Source organism: Cuculus canorus, chromosome 1, assembly GCF_017976375.1.
Source record: "Cuculus canorus isolate bCucCan1 chromosome 1, bCucCan1.pri, whole genome shotgun sequence".
Taxonomy (NCBI): Eukaryota; Metazoa; Chordata; class Aves; order Cuculiformes; family Cuculidae; genus Cuculus; species Cuculus canorus.
Window position 1 is genome coordinate 26,349,202 of NC_071401.1, and position 23,182 is coordinate 26,372,383.

General features: G+C 35.8%; 1 protein-coding gene across 6 annotated transcripts in view; it reads right to left on the bottom strand.

The window, feature by feature from the left end:
* POSTN (periostin) overlaps positions 1-22,114 on the bottom strand; it is a 33,066-nt gene extending 10,952 nt beyond the window's left edge. Inside the window, exons 1-16 of one of the 6 annotated variants that reach the window (XM_009568696.2) lie at positions 21,849-22,114; positions 20,251-20,349; positions 13,679-13,743; positions 12,255-12,412; positions 11,478-11,642; positions 10,531-10,677; positions 8,017-8,158; positions 6,648-6,860; positions 6,353-6,487; positions 5,550-5,698; positions 4,892-5,028; positions 3,993-4,123; positions 2,882-3,012; positions 2,615-2,717; positions 2,178-2,245; positions 1,790-1,835 (exon numbers count right to left, since the gene is read on the bottom strand). In XM_009568696.2, coding sequence (XP_009566991.1) covers positions 1,790-1,835; positions 2,178-2,245; positions 2,615-2,717; positions 2,882-3,012; positions 3,993-4,123; positions 4,892-5,028; positions 5,550-5,698; positions 6,353-6,487; positions 6,648-6,860; positions 8,017-8,158; positions 10,531-10,677; positions 11,478-11,642; positions 12,255-12,412; positions 13,679-13,743; positions 20,251-20,349; positions 21,849-21,970 — 2,011 coding nt within the window. In that variant the 5' untranslated portion in view covers positions 21,971-22,114. The remainder of the gene's footprint in view (positions 1-1,789; positions 1,836-2,177; positions 2,246-2,614; positions 2,718-2,881; positions 3,013-3,992; positions 4,124-4,891; positions 5,029-5,549; positions 5,699-6,352; positions 6,488-6,647; positions 6,861-8,016; positions 8,159-10,530; positions 10,678-11,477; positions 11,643-12,254; positions 12,413-13,678; positions 13,744-20,250; positions 20,350-21,848) is intronic. The other 5 variants (XM_054054251.1, XM_054054220.1, XM_054054226.1 and 2 more) reach the window with 5 other exon arrangements.
* Positions 22,115-23,182: the final 1,068 nt, after the last annotated feature.

Consider the following 23,182-nt stretch of genomic DNA (forward strand, 5'->3'; position numbering starts at 1 on the left):
AAGGTACGCAATAATAATGGCTCATAAAATTCCCTGCATAAAGATTTGTGCAATTCTCTGGTGTATCTTAAATTTGAATCTCACCCTTTTCTTTTTCATTATAGAGCTGAGCTGGTAAACTGAGGAAACACTCTTACGTTCAGAACTATTCTTATACTTGATAGAATATCATGGAGAGCAAGATTGTGGTGCCTTTGGGAGATCAAGTTGTCACTCTACATCTAAGACAGGCTCAACTATTCTTTGAACATCTCTGATAGATCATCATTTGACTTGTATCCATTCACTAGTAGAGAAGATTTCACTGGTAGAGGTCCCAACCTTCCTCTTCCCACATTCAACTAAATTGACAGTTAAAACTTTCTTGATGTCTGACATTGACCTCTCTTGTTTCAGTTTATAGGTCTTGCTTCTCCTACCACTCTCACTGACTGGAAGATTGAATCATAGAATATCTTGAGTTGAAAGGGACCAATAAGTATCATCAAGTCCCACTCCCTTTTCCTCACAAGATTACCTAAAACTAAACCATATGACTAAATCCATCATCCAGATGCTCCTTTAACTCTGACAGTCTTGCTCCTGTGACCATTTCCCTGGGGAACCTGTTCCAGAGACTGACCCCTCTCTCAATGAAGTACCTTTTCTTGATGTCCAATCTGAACTTCCCCTAAAGCAGCTTCATTCCATTTTCTTGTGTCCTGTCACTGGTCTTCCTTGAGCAAGCTGTAGACTGCAATGAGGTCACCCCTTAACCCCTCAGCCTTCTCCAAGATGAAGAAACTAAGTGACCTCAGCCACTTCTCGTACATCTTGCCTTTGAGACCTTTCACCATCCTGGTCACACACAGTACTCAGAGTGGGGCTGCACCAGTACAATGTAGAATGGGATAATCACCTCCCTTGCCCAGATAGCTGTGATGTGCTTGAGACACCCCAGGACATGGGTAGCCCTTTTGGCTGGAAGGGTGCATTTTTGACTCATATTCAACCTGACATCAAGGTATATATTATTCCATTTTTTGTTCCAAGAGCCTTTTAATGTCTAATCTCAGTTTTCAAAAGTGTAATGTGATGTTCTCCATTTTTCATGCTACAGAAAATTAATCATCTGCTTAAATTCATATTCCCTCAGAAGTCAAAGCTTCTGCAGGACCTTTGTCTTCTAACAGTTTGCTTCAACAGTTCTACTTTATGCACAGAAACTAAATGCAAACCCTGGGCAAGGCTACAAAAGAGGAAAAATGGTTTCTTTTTCACATTTACTCTCTAAAGAGAAAACGGTCAGGACAACTGCCTCCCATACAGTCCTCATATTTACAGGTATGATAAGCAGGTGGGACAGGTACACTTTGTCTCTCTGGAAGCATTTATGAAAAAGAAAGCCTCTCAGTACAAAGCTCAGTCAATGCTACATCTTTGACGGGCAGGACAATACAATGCTACATCTTGGAGAAAGAAGCAGTACAACTCTACTGAACCTTGGATAAAAGCTGCAAAACAATCTTTTGCATATGTATCTTGCCTATCCCGAAGAGTCTGAACAGCTTACTTCACCGATAATTTCCTATCACATCTCAAAAAGGAAAAAAAAAAACCCATACAGTAACACAACAGCCAGAAACATTCTACTTTGGCTCTTTCTCTTCCTGTGCTTCATTGGTATATCTTGCTTTCCCAGAAACAGCTTTATTTTTGGTTGAAAAAAAGATCTACAGTTCAAGACTGGAAATGGCAACATTTTAAAGGAAATTTCAAACACATCTGGAAGTATGTAAAATGAACTTACTGTAAAATGTCAGTGGAATCTCTTTGAACGTACTGTCACGAACAAACTATAAATACAGAAAAGGAATGTTAAAATATAAAAGAGTGAGCACTTGCCTTCTAATTTCCTAATAAGTATGGGTAACATTCACTGTTTCATCGTGCTAAAAGTTAGGCTGTGCTATTTGCCTAGGTCCTGTCTTTCATGGTTTATTATTTCCTGTTGAAAAACATAAATTCTAACTGTTGAGTGCAGAGTATCTATCATTATTATATTTGGGTAACTGGTAGCCATTGAATATGGTGCCTGCTGAAGAAACAGAGAGATCAGAGAATCATTTATGGATTACAATGTACATGGTTTCACAGATCCTTCCAGAAAGACCAAGGGATAATTACTTAAAGAGTACCTTAATTTGAATGTACTTAATCAACTTCTTCAGGATCGTGAGCAACTGATCATTTCCAACAGGCAGATCTGATAAAAGAAAAAAGGATTTAAGAGGAAGCATACATCTGTGTTCGTTTGACTTTCACTTACAGTGATCAGGAGATGTTATCACTCTCAAACACTCATACAAGCATCTACTTGTACATATACATTCTTCCATATTAGTGGAATGCCTACAGCATATTATCTTCCACTCGAGTTTCATAAAATTTGAAAGAGTTGCCGTGGTTTCAAGTATGAGTCTTCAACAAAACATGTAGTGAGGTAAATTTTCTGTTTCTTGTTCTATATAGGAATTGTTTCTTTAAAGGAATTAACTTTTTTAAGTTATTACATCTACATAACATATACACAGAGTCAGAAGTGTGTGTATGAATTTCATGAACTAATGCTCACCTGCTGGGTATAAGAGTTTATCAATAACATGAATGACACCATTGGTTGCCATGAGATCAGGTTCTCTTGATTTCAGTTCATTAACCAGCAATGTATCATTCACCTGGTAAAGAACAAAAAGAATACACAAGTTATGAGGGACATTAAAGAAAAAAACTCAAAACCCTAATAGAAAACTCAGAGACATGCCTTTCATTCTGTAATGTGAATAGATGTAGACTGTCAACCCCGTTACAAGACAGTGAGATCAGTTTATCAACACTTAACTGTTTTCAAGTAGAGTTTTCCTCCTTGGATAGTTTTAAGAATGTTTGTCACACCAGGCTCAAAGCCACTTCCAATGAATACTCCTTGTGTCAAATGGTAAAGAAGAATATTCCTGAGAGCATTCTTGTCCCCTATTTAAAAAGAAAACATGAATATATATGATTTGAATCTGTTAAAATGACCACAAAGAGGAACAGCCAATCATATGACAAAAGGGATCTCAGAACATAATCATAAAGATGCTATGAGGATTCCTATTAAAAAAAAAAACAACAAAACCCAGAAAAGCAGTTTCTTATTTTTCTGTATTATTTTTTTTCTTATTTGCTTGCATCTCTAATTAGATTTCTTTTGCCCTTTTCCTGAATATGCTTCACAAATAATTAGCTAACACAATAATTTCAGGTCCTCTAAGTGGTCAGCAATATCTATTATTTGGGTGAAATTTGATAAACTCCAACCTTAACACTGTTGTAACTAAAGGGAAACACAGTTAAAAATAAGTATAATTATTCTCTTGTGACAACACCCTTCTCAGTATACTAGGGATAACTCACAACTCTTTATATACACACATATTTTCCCATCTGGGCAGGAGAAAGTTGTTATTTCCTTTAGGCACAGAGGGAGTTATTTGGAGTTATGGTTTTGTCTTTTCCTACAGGGAATAGACACAGGTTGGAGAAGCTGGGAAAGGGAGGAAAAAAAAAGCTATTCTGGGTATGATTTCTCTTTCCAAAACAAAATTCAAAATTTGCATTTTTCAAAACTAGAAAAGAAATTTGATATAAGAGACCTTTCACTTTAATAAATCTGTAGAAATGTTGAATGATGAAAAGTTGAAGCTAATTAAATGAATGTATCTTCTTAACTTGGAAGGTAATTACACCTTGGAATGGTATATCAAGGAATGACATTTAAATTTTAATTCAGGTTGGATGCTTTTTTCCAAAACTATATTATCTCTGTCCCTCAAGAAGGTATTACAGAAGACTTATGATCTGCTTTATGCAAAAAGTAAGCTGTTTTATCAGACGTCTTTTTTGTTAGAAATGCTTATTTTCTATCAGTTCTACCTTTGTTTGTATTTCTGGTTTTCTGTGTTACTTACTTATTAATATGTCCTTATCATCATCAGTCAAACCTTTAAAGGCATCATTAGTTGGAACAAACAGAGTCCATTCTCCAGGCCGTGACAGAACATCATCTAAATCTGCAGCTTTCACCAGACTGAGGAAAATGCTGTTTACAACAAATGGACAAAACATAAATACATTTTGTCGAAGTGCAGTAACAATACTTGGTTACAGGCATATAGTTCCTTCATTATTTCCCAGAAATAAAGATTGGGGGGGAGGGGGGAGGTGAGGTGAGGAAGAGAAATACGAGATTAAAAAAAGACAATCTTAAGCGAAGCAGATTGAGGAAAAAGGATTTGAGAAAAAAAATATTGGCAGCCTGGGCCAGAGCAGCGTTCATTAAATAAAACACCCACAGATCAAAAAAGATGAAGAGAGGATGCCAAGAGCATTTAGACTCTCTAGGAATTTTGAAATATTTGCAGGCAGGGGACGGAAACATATACTGGAAGGATGTGCAGTCATGCTACACTCATATGGATTTGTACTACTTGTTAATTAGACAGAATCACAGAATCGCCAGGTTGGAAAAGACCTCCAGGATCATTGAGACCTCCAGTCTCTATTGCATTTGTAGCTCTGGATGTATCATTCTATCCCTTCTTTCATTCTGGTGTCTTACTGGCTCCTATATGCCATTAACAACCATCCTAGCATAAAATCTAGGAGCCTTCTCAGCTTTTTCTCTCTCCTTTTTTTTTGTGGTTTTTTTTTGTTTTTTTTTTTTTTGAGGAGGTAATAACCCTTTCCCTGCCATCCCTGCTCTCCAAAATCCAACAAACCACAGTTCACAAGTATTTCTGACCAGTTGTGCAGAATATTCAGTTACCTACTCAAGGAAAATCTCAGTACTGTCAAAACTGCTACTCACCTAAAACGTTTATCATTTCTCAGCATTTCATGCAATGTCTTTTCTGCTGGATTGATGATCTGTCTCAAGATGTGAATAAAACCATTCCTTCCTTCTTTGCTTCCTCTGATCATGCAGGAATTTTCAACACATACAGCCTAATTAAAAGAGAAGCAAGTGTAACTATTCACACAATGATATCTATTTAAACATATTTGATAAAATGAGATGGATGCATACTTCTTACCAGGCTCCTAAACTTAAAATTAATACTCAAATGCATTTCGTACAGTCAAACATGTATTCTTGCCAGGAAATCTTATATTGTTTGAGAAAGAGAAAATAGCAAAATCTGGAGTAAATTAATATGGTGTAAATATTTCTGAAATTGATTTTTTTAATTTCCTTTTTGTATGTTATAAAATCTAGCTTTAAAAAATGTAATTAATGGAATGTCACTTGTAAAATTGTGTTTCACTTTCCCAGAGTCTTCAGGGCAAATAAAAGTTCCACTGATAAAAATCAGATTTTCTTTTTTCTTAGATTAAAAGTTAAAGATTTCTTTAGATAGTCAGAATGGTAAATGTTGGAGGTTTCATTCAGCTTTGCCTTTTATTTTTTCATGATTCTTCATTTTTAAATTTGGGATACATATTGTTGGAAAGGCCCATTCACTTACTGTGCGATACACAAAGACTCTAAGCAGTTTTCCTCCAATTGTCTCCAGCTCTTGTCCATTGTACAGTTCATTAAGCCCAATTTTCACTTTTATAATGTGATTCTGCAGGATTGTTTTAAGAAGACGTTGATCCATCCTTAAGGTGTCATCTACAAAGCCATTTATAAATCAATATATAGTCATTTATATGGTGAATTTGCATTCAGATAAGGCTAACTGTGTATGCAATATTAAAAGACAATGGAAACAGTGAATCTTCCTTGGAAATACTTGAATAAAGGCTTGGAGAAATCTGTGTACACAGAAAATGAGTTGTTAAATACTTTCAGCAAATTGCCATTCTTTAAATTCAGACACGAACTTTTGACACAGCCCTGATTAATTACTACAGATAATATGGCATATGATTTAAATGTGGGACCTCTTCATTATTGTTGAGGTTCCTATTATAACTTTTCCTTTCTGCGTGTTCACCTTAAAACCTTTACAAATTTCCAGGGAACTGGGAGTTCATTAATATCTTTCCTTTCCCCAAATCTGTATATATTTTGTATCTTATTTTAGTGACATTATATACATTAACAAATGATACCATTAAAAACAAGCCGTGCAGCCTGGTAGTTGGGCTTCTTTTTTCTATCTGCATAGTATGTATTTTGAAAGGATGAGGTATGTCTATTTCTCTATGGTTTTCTTTCCTTGAGACTTAAATCAAGTACTGGAACATGTTTGGAAAACAGTCAGGGTAACATATATTTTCATGCATTTTGACATTCAGAGCATAGACTTTAATTTCTACTAACCTGAGAAAGCACCATTTAGAGGTGCCAGGAGAGTGTATTGGCCTTCTGGTCTCAGAGAAGATGCCAGTCCTAGTTGTGCCACCAGGTCTGTAAAAGTAGTCTGCTGGGCACCTCCAAGCTCAATAACTTGCTTGGCTGCAAATAAAGGAATAAGAAAAGATATTTTAACGAACAATTTATCCCTTTTCCAGATTCAGATTCTCCATGCTTATCCATGACAATATAGCTGAGGGGATCTAGGTAAGATTGCAGAAAACATCTTCGTTGTAAGACATTTTTCATATACATCACTGACCAGAATCAGGAATTAGCACATCATCGATCAGGTGGATAACTCCATTGCTTGTCACAATATCTTTACGTTTCACCATTTTTACTCCATTCACAGTCAGACTTTCTCCATCACAACCAACTTCAAGTGTGTTGCCTTCCAAGGTTTCATAGACAGCTCCACCTGTGATGGCTTCAGAACACTGGAGAGTATTTAAAATATGGAACTTCACAAGAGCTGCAGAGGAAAGAGCAAGATGTTCATATATAGGTGTTTGGACACATATAAATATACATATACACACATAAATTCACATGTAGTTGGGGACAAATTATTACATCTGCCACGCATAGATTCTTTGTTGAAAATTACTCATGCAAAAATTGATACTGTAGACCTCTATCTGCAACGAAAAATCTTTGGCATGGCTTATGTTATGAAAATCATGCTGGTTATGCATAATACCTGCATGTAACAAAGTATGTGACTAGGAAACTGCAGATTATACTCTCCAACTGCATCTCTGAGTACAAAACCTTGTAGGTAATGTAAGGTCAGCCACAGTTCTACATTTTCTTATGCCTCACTATATAATTGAGAGTCTCTGTGGATACTAAAAGAATTAGCCAAAAATTCCTGAAAGCAAACTGAAAAAAGTAATAAAAGATCCACAACACAAATGCCATTTTTTGTCAGAATTCCATATGTAGTTATTATCTTACATTAAAATTAGTCCAGTTCCCTCTTTTCACCATTCTCCATTGAGATACCACATACTGACATACTAAGGCTGTAATGTAATGATGGAGAGCTTGTTCGATGCAGTAGAACACATAAACAAGAATGGAACTGCAGCCTTCCATTTCTTAGTGGTCCATTTCGTTATTGTTCACACAACAGACTGATTTGGCTATTATTTATTTTTTTTATTATTTAGTTTTATTGTAGTTCTCAAAATAATAAGCATGCTGGCTGTTATAGTTTGTCAGAATTTATAGCAGAAATTCAGTTCAGCCTGCATGGAAGAACTTACTTCCCACACGAACATGTCCTCTTTGTATGAAAAAGCTGTTCAAGAGAAAGCTGTGAGAGAATATAGCATTCAGATAGCCCTGCATTTCTAGAGGCAGGAATCTCTGTTGGAACTATGCAGACGAACAATTCGAAACATTAATGTAATTAATCTTCACAGCTTTCATTAAATTGTTTTGAAAAAGATTAATTAATTTAGTTAATTTGAATAATTATGTAACTGAAACAACAAGGGACAGAAAAATAACTCCTCCTACACATAAGAAAACACAGGTGCTTTATTTCAGAGCTACTGGGTAATGTAGTTCCTACCTCCTGATCTACTCACCCATATTTCTCATTTGCAAAAAAGTTTACATACCTTCAGAAGCCACTTTGTCACCCATGATCCTTTCCAAGACGCCTCTTGGAAGTCTCTCAAAAGCTTCATTAGTTGGAGCAAAGACTGTGTAATGGCCAGGCCTTCCAAGAATATCCAAGACATCTGAAGTGATGGCAGCAGCCTAGAAAATATATTTGGTTTTTAATGCTGGTTATTTAAAATACTACTAAAATACATTAGTTGTCTAGTCTCACCTTGTGCCCACAAGTACTTTAATTATAGACTGAGATCAATGTTATAGAAAGAAGTGTCAAAAAATGAACTGTCAAAAAGGAAGAAAACTAATTTTGTTGGAAAAATGTGTATTGATATATCAAGTTACCTCCTTAATTTAGCACACAATAATCAATAAATTCTGATAGAGGTAACAATAGGGGAGATTCTGGGTTTTTATAATGACTTGAATTTTAAATATAAAATGTGAACAAATAAGTTTTGACAAATTAGATCAAAGCAACAGTCTATTAAAGCTAATATTTGAAATAATGAAAGTGTATTACACTTGTTACATGCACGTAAGTAATTTGATTAAGTACAAGGAGTAGACTTTGAATCACAACAAGAGCCTGAGGGGCGATCTCATTGTTCTCTAGAGCTTTCTGAGGAAGGGAAGCAGAGAGAGAGGTGCTGATCTCTTCTCCCTGGTATTCTGTGACAGGACACATAAGAAAGGTTCAAAGCTGCATCAAGGGAGGTTTAGACTGGACAGTAGGAAGCATTTCTTTACTTCAAACACTGGAACAGGCTTCCTAGAGATGCACAATGCTCCAAGCATAGCAGTGTTTAAAAGGCATTTGGACAATGCCCTTAACAGCATGCAGTAACTTTCAGTCAGCCCTGAAGTGGTCAGGCAGTTTAACAAGATGATCATTTTAGGTTCCTTCAAACTGAAATGATTCTGCTCTGCTCTGCTCTGCTCTGCTCTGCTCTATTCTATTCTATTCTATTCTATTCTATTCTATTCTATTCTATTCCATTCCATTCCATTCCATCCCATCCCATCCCTTCCTATTCCATCCCATCCCATCCTATTCCATCTCATCCCATCCCATCCCATCCCATCCCATCCCATCCCATCCTATCCTATCCTATCCTATCCTATCCTATCCTAGCCTAGCCTAGCCTAGCCTAGCCTAGCCTAGCCTAGCCTAGCCAAGGGTATCCTATCTTGTCCTGTCCTGTCCTGTCCTGTCCTGTCCTGTCCTGTCCTGTCCCATCCTGTTCTCAGGCTCTGAGCCTAGGAAAAATTATCTCCAGGTTTGCAACCCCTAAAATGTTACTCAGCTTAGGAAATTAAGAAAGTAAAGTTGAAAACAATTGATCAATTCAGTTCTCTGTTTTCTAGTAAAGAAGAAGTAAACACTCTGAACAAAAAAAAATCCAATTCAGTGTTTTTTTTTAAAAAAAACATAATTTCCTTTTTATTCCATAAATAAATCTTCTTAAATTTCTCATAAATCTCTTCTGTACCACGTCACATTTCAGATATTTCTCTTATTGAATTACACCTGAAGGAGAATACTGTAACCACATTTATTTCTTTGAGACTGCAACCTGTCCTCATTGGAATCAAATACAGAAGGAAAGGAACAATACAGAAGAAGTAATCAAAGATAAAGTGATAATATATGATGGAAAAGGATAATCTGATAGTGTATGCAGATATAAATTAAGAAAAAAATTAGGAAAAAATACATAGAATCAAACACATATGGACTTAAATAAAGAATTCTCTCAGTTTAATATGAAACACTATTAGCTCAACTTAGGAGCATATGAAACAGGCAAATTGGAAAATAGGGATAACCACCCTAAATGAAATGTCGTATTAGAGTCTCAGGGCTTTTTTTTTTTTAATGTTTTTATTAGCACACTTTCTTCTGGAGCCAAAGTCAGTAAAGCAGGGTGAAGTGCAGAGGCATGGCCACAGGAATCAGCAGGTGTATGTGCTATAAACAGGGACTTCACTCTTTGAAAAGTCAGAAAGACAGAGTGCAAAGCGATGTAACTGAAAAAAAATGAAGCATGATTCTCAAGAAAAGCTAGAAAAATCCTTCCTGCACGTCTCTACTGGTATCTGAAACTTGCTGTGAGTCAAGTTCTTCAATTTATTTGGGTTTTTTACCATCTTCTGTCATCTCTTTTGAAACGATTCTTGTTCATATAGGACCAGACACTATAACTTATGCTCATCTGTTTCATTTCCTCAGTACTTAAAGAGAAGATATGCTTTTTTTATGCACAGGGACACATTCTGTCCTGGTAACGTGGCCCTATTTAATCCACAAAAGAGTAGCAGCAGACTCCTTATGTATAATATACTTTGCCTTGTTATATAGCTAGATTTGTAATATTAACTGAAGTTCTTAATTTAACTTATTTCTGTCTCATACTGAACTTATCCTTCTTACTTACATGTATCATTTGCAAGTAAAAAAGAAACAAGAAAAATATAAAAGGCCAGAGAAGCATTATCACTTTAGGTCTACTTACTCTAAGAGATGAAAGATCATCCTCGACTTCAATGAAATCTTGAATGGTATTTCCAACAGGGGTCAGGACACGATCAATGACATGAACAACGCCATTGGTAGCAATCTGGTTGCCATGGATGATCCTGGCACAGTTAACAGTAACAACCTGTATGTGAAGAATCAAAGAGCAGCAGAAGAAACATTAATTTGATTACACATTTGGACTCTGATTCTGACAGATTGGTAATGCATGTGTTGAACATTACGTATTCACCATTTTTCTTTCAGTTTTTATTTGAAAATGTAAGTAAAACCATGTAAGATTTGAAAGACTGGCTAAACTTCTGGAAAGCTCTTTTTGTTTAGGTTAGATTTATTTCTCGTTCAATTTTTATTTGTTGATGTGATCATTTACATTCGTTTTCAATATTTGGTTAATATGGTGATTGTATTGTTTTTTATGAGTGTAAACTGTAGCTCAACATAAATATTTCCATGCATTTAAGATAATGAAGATGAGTAACTTGACTGGGAGATTTCTAGGATTTATGAAAACAGACTTTTTTTCCAGTCAAATAATGGATGTGTGTCCCCTACAATCTCAAATGCTACTGTTGTCCATGCCAATTCAAATAAAATATATGATTTAGTATTATTTCACAAACACATGAAGATTAATAACAGATTTTGCTCTGAGATTTAGTATGATCATATATTTTGGCCACAAAAGGATTTGTCTTATATGGAAAAGTTCATTCTTATTTGAACTTTGATTTCTAAACAACAAAGGGTACATATTCTTCTTAGCAAAATTTCAAAAGTAAATTATTTTTTTTTGTTAGTGGAAAATGACTTGCTAAGTGTTGAACTTTCTGTTATGTATCTTCTCAGTTACAGAGGAAATAAAAAGAGTAATGACTATAACTAAAAATTATTTTAAAAGGAAAAAAATAAGAATAGACTTACCCCATTAGGGTAATGGTTGATAAGCAATTTCTGGTCATTATACATAGACACTAGAGTCATGCCATTCTTAAGATCTTTTGTCAACATGCGCTTGTTTACCATATGGTGGTGGAGAGCGTTATATAGCTCAATATTTACATTGTCAAGCAAATTCCTACGAATTTCCTGAAGGAGAAAGCAATTTAATTAATTAGAAGGTTCAAATCATTCTTCCAGTTGGAAATATGTACATATTACTAAACCTGAGCATATGCTTTCAATATACTTAGCAATGGTTATTTCCTGTTAGGAAACATAACTATCATACCTATCAATCTGGCTCTATTTAAATGGTGCTTTAGTTTGATTTGCTCACAAATGGAAGAGGTCTCATCACAGACAAGTCACTAGAAGACCTTTGATTCAATATTTATTTAACTAAAAATATTAGTAAAAGAAGGGCACCAGAATCACTGATGATGTACAGTTACAGTCTACATCATGAAGTTACTGGAATTCCTGACATTTTCCCCAAAACCATGCTAAGAAAAATTACCCTATTAAAATTTGTCATGGAAGTGCTCAAATAAGGAACGCACAATTGCTTAGTACTCCTGAAAATAAATTCCGATTCTCTAGCTTCAGCAATGTATGCCAAACGTGAAAATTCTTTTATTATAACGGGTTTAATGTAATTATGTATCAATACTTATTCTAGTCTACCTTACCCATTGCAGCTAAAACAATAGGTGAGAGGGAAACACAATCTAACACATGCACCAGTGTGTGCACACTCACCGAATTTAATTGCTCCCAGGCTTCATTGCTTGGTGCAAAGAAAGTGAATGATCCTCGTCCCTCAATCTCTTCTCTCAGCCTTGATATGTCAGAGTACTGCTGCGTGGTGGTAGCTCCAACAATGCCGAGTGTACCATATACATGATCAATAGGAGCAACTGAAATAAACATGAGGTAAGAATACTGTAAAATCTTCAGTCATCCAGTTTCTTATAATTAAAACTACTTTATTTCCTTAGGTTGAACTATAATATTGCCTTTCTGAAAGTGCTTAAATCAATATAAAGCAATATGCTTGGATTAAAATTCTGTTGTCAATATACACAAAACCTACCCAAATTCATCTGCTTATTATTTTTTTTGGTTTGTTTAATAAGCTGAAAAATTAACTAAAACAAAACTGTTTTATGTTTATGTTTAATGTCTTCTTTAGAAGAGTTGTTGTGTTGGGGACCTTCAAGAGAAGATATGAGTAAGTTCCACCTATAGTCACAAAAATGTCAGTGGAGTGAGTCTCCTTTCTAAATGGTAGACTAGAGTTATTCTTGTAAGGACTCTTGCACTTCTTCTAGTGTGTGAATTGTGCATATATTGATTCATCCGGAAAGAATGGTCACAGTCTTACACTGATAACATAGCTACATGATAACAGGATTCACCTTTCCTAATTCTAGGCATGTACAAGTGAGGCATATGCATGCAAGCTAGTTGTTCTTGGCTATTTTTACCATCATGAAGAGAAACAGGCAATTCTAGAGTGTGATCGACCTCATTCTAATGTAAACTTCTACAGTGAGATTAATTCATCTAAGCAACAAAGTTCTTCCTTATATATGCCTAAAGCTATTATTGACTGTAAAATGAATAGTTCAGATGTAAAGATTTGAAGTTATTAAATGTATTCTTTCTCTCATTACTCTTTCCTAATGCAATTAATTTTATTTATGCAAAACAGAATAGTACAAATGAGAGAAATCAAGAATTCTTGTCCTAATTTTCATTCCATCTTAATTTATTTAAAGCCTATAACACTTTTTCAGTAAATAAGATTCAAGCCTTCTCAGGAAAAGGAATAAACAAAATTTAGGCATGCCACATGTCATGTCCTAGGTTTCTGACCTCACTGGCATGGGAATAAGAATAGAAATTCTTTGGCAGCTTTGGGAATTGAAGACACTATCTTTCCTCTCCAACACAGCAAATGGAAGGAGCTGGGAAATTCAACCTAAGCTGGATGAGAAAATTTGGTGACAGCTGATCTGACTGTACAGACTGCATGAAAATGAAAACATGTTTTCTAACAGTAATTCCTAGAAAGAAAGGAAATAAGAGGAAGTAATTTCTGAAGATGATCAACTTTGAAAGTCTCCTGTGCTTTAACGCTTCTCAAATACTGACTTATACACACAAAAATAAGCTTGTACCTGCAGGACATCCTCTTGTACCATCCATCTTCATATAGCCAGGGCAGCACTCATACAACACAGTTCTGTGAGGTATAGACAAAACCACAATTAAATAACTACGATACACTAAGGACAATTGTATACTAATTTTAACTGAGTCTAATTGTTGGTTTCCTTAAAATTAAATTTTCATTGCTAAGTACACACTATCCAGATCTTCATCCCTTTTTTATCATTCAGACTTTTCTGTGTAGACTACAAGCTGTTTGTAGTTTACTAAATGCAGGGCTTTTTAATTTACAGAATGATTGCTCTCATTAAGTTTAAGTGATAGAAAGGAACTTGAGAGCGGATATGGAACTCACGGGGAGTTATTAAAAGATAATGTAACTAGAACAGCAGCTGAAGAAATTAACTGATCCATTTTGATAACATTGGATGGGACTGAAGAAAGAAAAAATAAAATGAGGACATTGAGAGAAGCTGGTGGCAGCAGGGATGTAAAGGAAAGAAAAAAATAAATAAAGAACAGAAATTATAGAACTACATGAAGTCACCTGCATACAGGATTAGGAACTAAACAAGTATATAGGAGCAGGCCCTATGGATTATATGGCGATAGAACGTGAGATGGCAGACCCTCAGTTCATCAAAGCAGACTTTGAAGAAGGTCAGGAATGGTGGACAGAACTAATTAAGGACAGACATAAAGCAAGTCATAGAGAAGGAATTCACTAAAGACTGGATGGATGAACAGAAAGGAAAATTTACTGGTAAGTATGCTGAAGATGAAAACCAAATTGCAGCAAATCAAACATCAGAGTTAAATGAGTACATCATCATAGCAAACATAGAATTTAGCAATACCAGGGATCAGGAATTATTATATAATAGTGTCAATAAAATATTCCCATTATTTAATACATATAAACAATACCTAATAGCAAATCAGGGATGATTATAAATGGTAAGACTAAATTTAGCCTGATAAGATATAGTATTTTCTTAATTAATATGACAGAAATAAAAGCTGTACCATAGAACCACTTGAGGAATTAGAATCCAGATATTACTTTTTGAATTATGTTACACTGTGAACGACAAGGAAAAATGACAAGGTTTTACATAATAGATTTATTTTGTTGGTTTGGCTGTTATTGGCAAGGCTAGAGACCTGAACACTAGTTCTTTGGAGGTTTTCCTGAGTCTTTACCACTGCATTCCAGCTTTTAATTTGTAGACTCTGGTGGCAGCTGGGTATACTTCTCTCAGTTTTCATAAATCAAATCTGACAATTAACCTCAAACATCTAAATGAACAGCTTATTCAAATGAAAAGTTGGAGTTAAGATCTTCAACATCTAAACTACTTCAGGAGATTAAAAAATGAAAGTAGACTAGAAGAACAACAGCATTACAAAGTATTATTTTAAATGTCAGGATTACAATTCTGTAATTTACAGCAATCTGAGAAAGCTGGTGAAGTTTAAGGTTTTTTTTAAAAAAAACCAACACAGTGTCTTTCATTTTTATGTGCTATGAAATATTTTGTCTCCATTCCCCCATCTACATTCACATGCGTGATATATTCACCCTTCTGCCATGTGCACCTTTTCAACTGAAAAGCCATACATTGAAAGTATTCACATAGTTCTTTTTAATACATCTGTATCTGTTAAACAATTCACAGAGTGGCTATTTCTTAAGAATGCAAGAATGTATACTCTTTGGGCTACAGGTTTTCTAACTAATAAGGAAATTAATCTTATCTCTTCCTCAAAGTTGCATCCATGCCAGAAGCTAATTAAAAAAAACAAAGCAAAACAAAACAAAAAACCTGATGGAAGAAAATCCTGTAGCAGAAGTCAGAATGCTCTTTCAACTCTGAACTGCTTTGTCATTAGAAAATATTTTTCCTTCCACAGACTATAAAATATCTCCCCCTCCCTCCATGAGGAGCTATGAGAGATTGCAGTCTTAATTAGCTTTTGGAAAAAAAAGAAAGAGTGACGTGAGTTATAAGCATATCATAAAACATGGCAAGTTTAGTCTTCTTACCATATCCAACAATGACACAATTCATTAAAGGCAGAAAATTGGCTGAAGAACTTAGTTAAGAAAGAAAATGCTTCTTCAGCCAAGCATTACAAGATCAGTGCCCTTTTTACCATTTAACTTGTTATGTACAGCCCAGGCTTTTTTTTCAGTCATCAAGGGTTACTGTAAGTTCCTATTCATATTGCCTTACATTTGACTGCAATTAGAAGGGCCATGGATCAGCTGTGCTCAAAATGTAGTGAGAAAGATGGAATGTGAGAAAAGGGTTCTGTATGGAGGGTCCAAGAGTAGGGTTAGAACCAGATAAAACTCACCGCAAGACGCCGTTGCTCAACACCACTCACATACAGACACAGTACACAGAGGAAGTATCATCTCACAGCATAAGTCATCCTCATCTGTATCTCTGTACTGGTTCAGTATAAGATGGTGTCCAGGTGAGGAAAACAGTTAATCAGATAACAAGGAATGAGGCATTCTTTAGTTTTTGGAGATTTGGGGGGGGGGGTGTGTTGTTGCTTTGAGTTGGATTTTTTTGTTTGTTTGTTTGAGGTTTCTTTTTAGCACGAAGTTGTTCTAACCTCATCCAAAGGAGTATATTCCAGAGGAAAAGGGAGCAGAGCTGTATTATCTTATGTCCTTGTTATTCTTGGCTAACAGAATTAGTTTTCAGTTTAGTCAGATCAGCTCTGTGACTCATCTCTTTCTACTCCTTGATGTCATGGAGATAAAATACTGCATAGAAATAGTGGAAGGAGTTCTGGTCCCATAGATCTTGACTTTAGCAAATATTAAAGTTGAATCCCAACTGGATATTTACAGCAGTGGATATGAAGTGTGACTAATAAAATTTAAAAAATGTGAAAAATAAATGCTAATAAAAGTTAATTCTTGTATTAGTATTTTATAGATCATATATACAAATTACGGAGGACTTGCCAACACAGAGATATTAACATGAGAATAACCATTTTCCTTTGGATTAGTATTCTTATTGTAGTAACCTCTTTAGTCATGTCTACATTTCTGTATTGAGTACATAGAGTATAAAACTGCAGTTAACAGATAAAACTAAGTTTCTCTATTAAGACTTAACTTACTCTCACGCACACTCTTTTCCCCATCCAGCCTTGCTCCATGAGTGCTTGTACAATTTTTGGAGTGTTAAAAGAGGAAGGAGGAGGCAGGAGACAGTTTTGTATAGACTCTCCTGCCCGAATCCACCTACCCCCACTGCTCAACATCTTCTCTGGTTGGCTGTAGCAAGATTCTTGCTTAGGGTTTCACACGGGCTGTGTAAAATGTTTTACAGTTTACATTCCTCATAGTCACCATCTGACTCTAGTTCAATAAGTCCATTTTGTCTATTGCCTGAAACTGCTTTTCCTGATGCATCTATCTATCACTACACAACACATTTTACCTCTGGAACTCAGCAAAGTAATGAATTTCCTGTCAGATTTGTGCTGAGAGCAGACTTTCTCTCCTGGGAAAACATGGCATCTATCTAGGAATAAAACCGCAGGGGTTGGTTATTTTCCAAAACTGACTTTGAAAATATCCAAGTTTCAGCCTAAGCCATTTTCAGGAAATACCCTTCTTCCCAACGTGTCTGTAGTGGAATAAAATGTAGTGCCAAAGAAGTCAGCGGTAGGGCAGGCTTTATTCAAAAGGTGAAGTATTTTGGATGACTTCAGAATGTCCACTGACAGTGGACAGTATTATAATGCCACCTGGAGGAGGAGGAAAGATTCTGAGAAAAGGTATAAATTTACCAGTCCTGAAGGTAGAGGTGGACCAAATGACCACACACAATTTGATTTGAATTGAAATCAATCATTATTATGGTTATCAAATGCATATAAATCTGCAATTTGTATGAAAACTGGGTTCCAACCTGTCTGGATTTGCTTATAAAAGCACAGGGAAAATAAAAATGGGAGAGCCTAGTTAGAATTCCAGAAAGAAAATTACATTCCAAAGAATCTTGGGGTTTGGAATAGTAAGATGTCTTGCCTGGTTCAGTCATTCATTGTGATTTGTGCTACACATACTATATGTTACTGTTGTTTATTCTGCCTCCTTAAGGAAATAAATAATTAGTAAGCAATAAAGGTTGCAATAGCAGAGGGTCACAGCTTGGCCCACACAAATCAGGTCTTCTCAGCTCTAGTAGGGCTTTGGTATCATTCCTCATGTCTAGACTGACTTTGAAGTTGAGGCTTCAAAGCCGTGGCAGTGCTTGAAAGGCAAGACTGTGTCGGAATCAGTGCCTCCCTGTGTCAGAAGCATAACTCTGCTCCACTAATTTATGGTATTCTGGGAGAGTACTGAAAACATTTTCTCAGAAAATGGAAGAAAATTTCCTCCTACCACACCTTCCCTCAGTCTTTTTCCTAAGGATCCTTTCCAATACTGTGTTATAAGACGTAGCATCTTTCAGGAATCTCAAAAAAATGCAGAGCCTCTGACACCCAACATGAGCAGCAGGAACCACCATCCAAATCCATTTCAGCTCCTTGCCTGACTACTGTGGTTTACAACATTGCTGTTATTTTAACAGTGCAAACAAAAATTGTTAAGCAAAATTGGAGGCATTTTTCTTACATAAATAAGCATGGGTTTGAGAGTCTTAATCAGTTTTACATTAATAATTGTAGGAATCACGCTCAGGATGACCTGTGGCAGTAATTGTGTGTGTCATCCGGGACAGTTAAACCAGCCAAAAAGTGAAACAAAATGTAAAGCTGTCAGTTGTGAAAGTATCACGCATGTAGATGTACTGAAGAGAGCATGAGCAACTGCAGCCATATCAGCACTGCTAGGGATGCATGTGCACTCTGCATATTTTTTGTTCTCTCCCCACTCCCCAGCATGAACCCAGATTGTGTCTGCATCCAGTTCTTTGTCAAAACAGAACTCTGACTTTCTGAAAGGAACAATTCAATGAATTTCTTTCAAGTTTACAAAGTCTTATAGTTGCAGATTTAACTTAAATGGATTCTGTTTGCAATGGTTCACTTGGATTCAATGTGAGCTAAGTGCAATTGTTTGAAAACCTGGTTTCCTCAAGATCTCTTATTATTTCTGGTTTTAGAAACATTTTTTAAACTTGAAGAATGAACTGGAAAAAATGGATCCTATTTACTCATGTCTTCAGCAGTCAGAAGAATAACAATATGACTAACTATTTGCAAATTATCAGTCATTTCTTTAAGCTCTCCTTTCTAATTTATTTAGTGAGTTATTGTTGATCAGAAAAACATTATGAAGAGAATTTAAGAGCTTATTTACAAAGGGAGTAATTGTCAACTAGCTTAAGTAGCTAAGACTTTTGATATATTTCTTGCATATTAACTTCTGTTAAGGAAGCTTTAGGTACATAAATAAAAAAAAAAACCTCTATTCCACTTGACATTAACATCTAAACCATGTTCATTAGGAAAGTTTTAAACACAAAGCTTACTTTAATGGAGTTAAGTTCCTCATACAAATAATTTGCACCTTGTATCAATATAGCTTAAATCTTTATGTCTTAGGGCACACAATCTCTCAGTGACTGCTGAAATTGTGTTCTTAAATATTAATTGGGCATGTAGAAGAGTTTTATGGACTTTCAATAAGGAACTCCTAATACCCTAAAGCAGAGCTTCAGCTGAAGCCTGGACTCCCTGTTCACTCAAGCCTTTCTGAAAAAGTTCACCCTAGACCTGTTTGGACCCTGTAAGACAATAATGGGAAAACAAAATATAACAATTTCCTGTGACAACTGCTGAGAAATTTATCCAAGGAATTGCATAACAGCAAAAGAAAATGTGGTACACTAGAAAAAACATTACTTTATTGTACTGGGTAAACAATGTCAGTCTCTGTTAAGTTACTTATTTTTAGGTGACACAAGTGAGGCAGACAAAGTTTAGGACATGGGTTTGTATGTGTTCACACTCTGAAGCTACTTTATGGCTGATGAGGCGTTAGTGACTGTCACAGAAAATACTATGATTTGCATTCTGAGAAGAACTGACAGTTGAAATACATATATGGATTCCAGAAGAATGCCAAACTCACATCCATAACCGTACTTTGGTTTTTTTTTCCCTTTGCAGAGAATCATGCTCTGAGCACAGGGCTCTGCTGAGTAGATCTGAATTCTTTCTCAACTTGTTTATTAAGTGTCTCTGTGGATTTGGGTAGGTCACTTATCAACTTTGTGTTTAAAATAGAGTTATGAATACTTAGAGAAGTAATGCTGAAACTAATGTTTTGAATCCTCGTGAACTGAAATAGGACTACATACTATGCTGTCATTTTCAGACTTTCCACTCCTTTTGTGATTATTTTTGGCAACAATTACTGGATCAGTTATCCAGATGGTTTTAGAAGCCGATAAAGAGAAGCTGTAGCCCTGTAATATTACAAACCGAATTCTTCCTGTCTCTGTACTTGAAACAAATAGCGAGTTTGCCTGACTTTTCTAGTCATACATTATACTACCTCATGGAATGAGGAGTAGTTTTGAAACAGGATACTTACGCTTTCTTTCCACAGATGGCTCCCTGGTACCAGTTTCTGCAGGTGCTGAAGTATTTCTTTTTTGTTCCCATAACTTGCTGAAGGGCACAGACATTTGGGCTGTGGGTGGGAGTAAGAAACATTTTTAAAACAAGTTTCTGTACACCTTTGGAAATTTTTTATATAATATAGCGGCAAATACAATTTCTCTTGAACAAGAGTAAGAAATGAACATCTGGCTTCAGTTCCCTGGGCACGTGTGTTTTAAGCACCACGGTGCAAGCTCCTGGGACTGCCCAGCTGGGTGTCTTGGCAAGCTCACCCTCCTGGCAGGGACAAAAGATTCCCCTCTGTTCTGGTTTGACTCTCATCTCTGATGGGCAACGATTGCCAGCTCTGTCTAGTCAATTCCCAATATGCCGTGCATTTCTCCCTTTACCCTGTGAAGTGAATTAATTAGCAGTCACCAAGGACTGAGCTGTGAATACCATCAGCCTCTTAAGTTTTTGTCTTCTACACATCTGTGCAGCTGAAGGTCGTAGGGGAGTGGGGAAGAAAAGTGCCTTGTTCCTAATGTAGAAGGAAACTCTGTCTTCTGTAAATCAATCAGCTATTTTGATTACCAACCATTTGGAGTGCCGCAGACACCTAAATAAACATTCTGGGAATTACTGGGGACCAAAGGGTAAATTGGCATGTAAATACAAGGAGTTACAGATTTCAAATGAGGAATACTTTTTCCTTAGCATAGTAGTGCGCAGGAGTGGAATGTTGTAAGGGCAAATTCCATGAAGCAAAGACATTTTGTCAATAATTTTTGTACTTCAACACTTAAAAAAATTCACCAGTTCAAAAGTTAGGATGTATATTTTATAACCATGGGAAACCAGGAGCTTTTTTATTTCAAAATCTCAGGGAGTGTGTGTGTGTAGCAGGCAGATGGAATTCAATAAAGAAAGATAGGATGGTAAAAAAATCTTATTCAGAGAACATTTTTTACTTAAAAAGACAGAAGAAAAGTGTGTTTAGACACATGAGTCTCCCTGACACTGGCTCTTTAAATTAATTCCGTGTCTCTGAGCAGCCTGGCTTGTAAGTATTGTTTTTTGAGTACCCTGCTGAGCAGCTTGCCACATTGCTATAGTGGAAACAGAAGATTTACAAAGGGCTCCCAGTATACATTCCCATGTTAGAAAGCATTTAAATAGAGTTCATGTTTTTCATTATGATGGAATAAAGGAGCAAATGCTGTGGAATAGATGTTGACTCTATTCAAACGTTTAAAAAGTTAAACACATCTGATGTCCCACTACATTAATTGTGAACTATAATTAACTTTAGTGATTCTAAAATTTGTGTATTTTGTTCATTGAGAAACAGTTATCTAAGATTTTTATGCTTTTTATGAGGCTTAACAGTATTCTGTCTCCTTTTAAAACTCCACAGAAAGCTTTTTATTTATGAACAATTATTGTAAAATTAATTGAGAAAGAAAGTTCTACTTCAATGACAGTAAAAATTCATAGTAAAAAAATAACATTAACTTAATATGAGAAGAAAGGGGAGAACAAAGATTAATGAGCACCCTTTTAAAATAGAAATAAACCCCAGTTACTTACCCTTGGTCGCGTGCCCTTATTCGACTATGAGTTAAAATCTTGTCATAATGAGCAGAAGCAGCTACTTGTTCAAAAGCAGATAACAAAAAAGTGGAAAAGGTGAATAAGAAAAAGATCTTCATCTTTAGTCCTCTGTTGCTTCTGGCAAGTCTAGAAGAGAGAACTGGCAAACAGTCTGGAGAGCTGACAATTTATATACATACTGGAAGGTGGTGGGAGGGAACCACAGGATCAACCTGAAACTTCGTACCACCCTCCTTAGAGCAGCAGCATTTGCTGCCAGCTTCAGTAACCTAAATTAGTACCATGCATTAACCACAGAAACTACTTCTGTAATTCCAGTTAGACTAATTTATTCCTTATTACAGAAGGCTTAGCATTTCATTCTGCTGACACAACAAGAGAGAAAGTTTGAGAAGTTTAGACATAGACTTACGGTTTGGTATTTATAGCACTGAAAGCATCCAGAGGTCAAGATCATTGTATGTGGCTTAATTCAAACCCAGAGGAAGATGTTGTCTGTTCCCATAAGAACTGCACTGCTCTCCTTTGTTTTCCATGTCCTCATAGTTATCAGTTATGAGCTGTTTATTTAGTGAAGTTGATGGATGTTCCAGACAATACTGTTGTCATTAACCTGGAGAAGCATTTTTGTTTCGAGAAAAAAATGCTTTATTAACACGTTCTGATTATGAAGTAGTCACACAATTAAACATAGTATCAGTTTAAATATTCATTTTCATTCTAATAATAATAGTGACTATTACACAAAGCTTTTATTCTGAGCTTTATGTAATCCTATAAAAATCAACAAGTACCTGAAAATTTGAATATATTTTATTATATACTTATTAGTTAGTCTTTGGGAGTGTCTTGTGAAGTAAACAGAAAATGTAATTTTGTGCTCTAAATGAAAAGTGAGGCAGATGGGTGAAGGGACAGGCTCAAGCCTCCAGTGAAGTGACAGACTTAGGGCTCCAAGGACAATTGGTGTTTGGAATGCAATACAGGAGCTTGCAATATTCATGTCAAGGAAAAAAATTCAGCCATTTATATAGAAGTGTTTATATATTAATAAATTACAGGGTATAGGCTACAGATCATTTCATTCAAGATCTTATGAAAGTAAGGTTAGTTCTAATGACATTTACTTGCCTATAGTTTCATCCTCTTAACCAGGGTGAGTAGTGAGGTGAATAACTGGGAACTGAAGCAGTATTGAACAGAAGCATTATTGAACTGACACAACAGAGACAAACAAAGCTCTCATTGAAGAACAGAGACAAATGGGGTAAAAACTAGTGAGTTTTTATATATGACTGTAGGCATAGGTA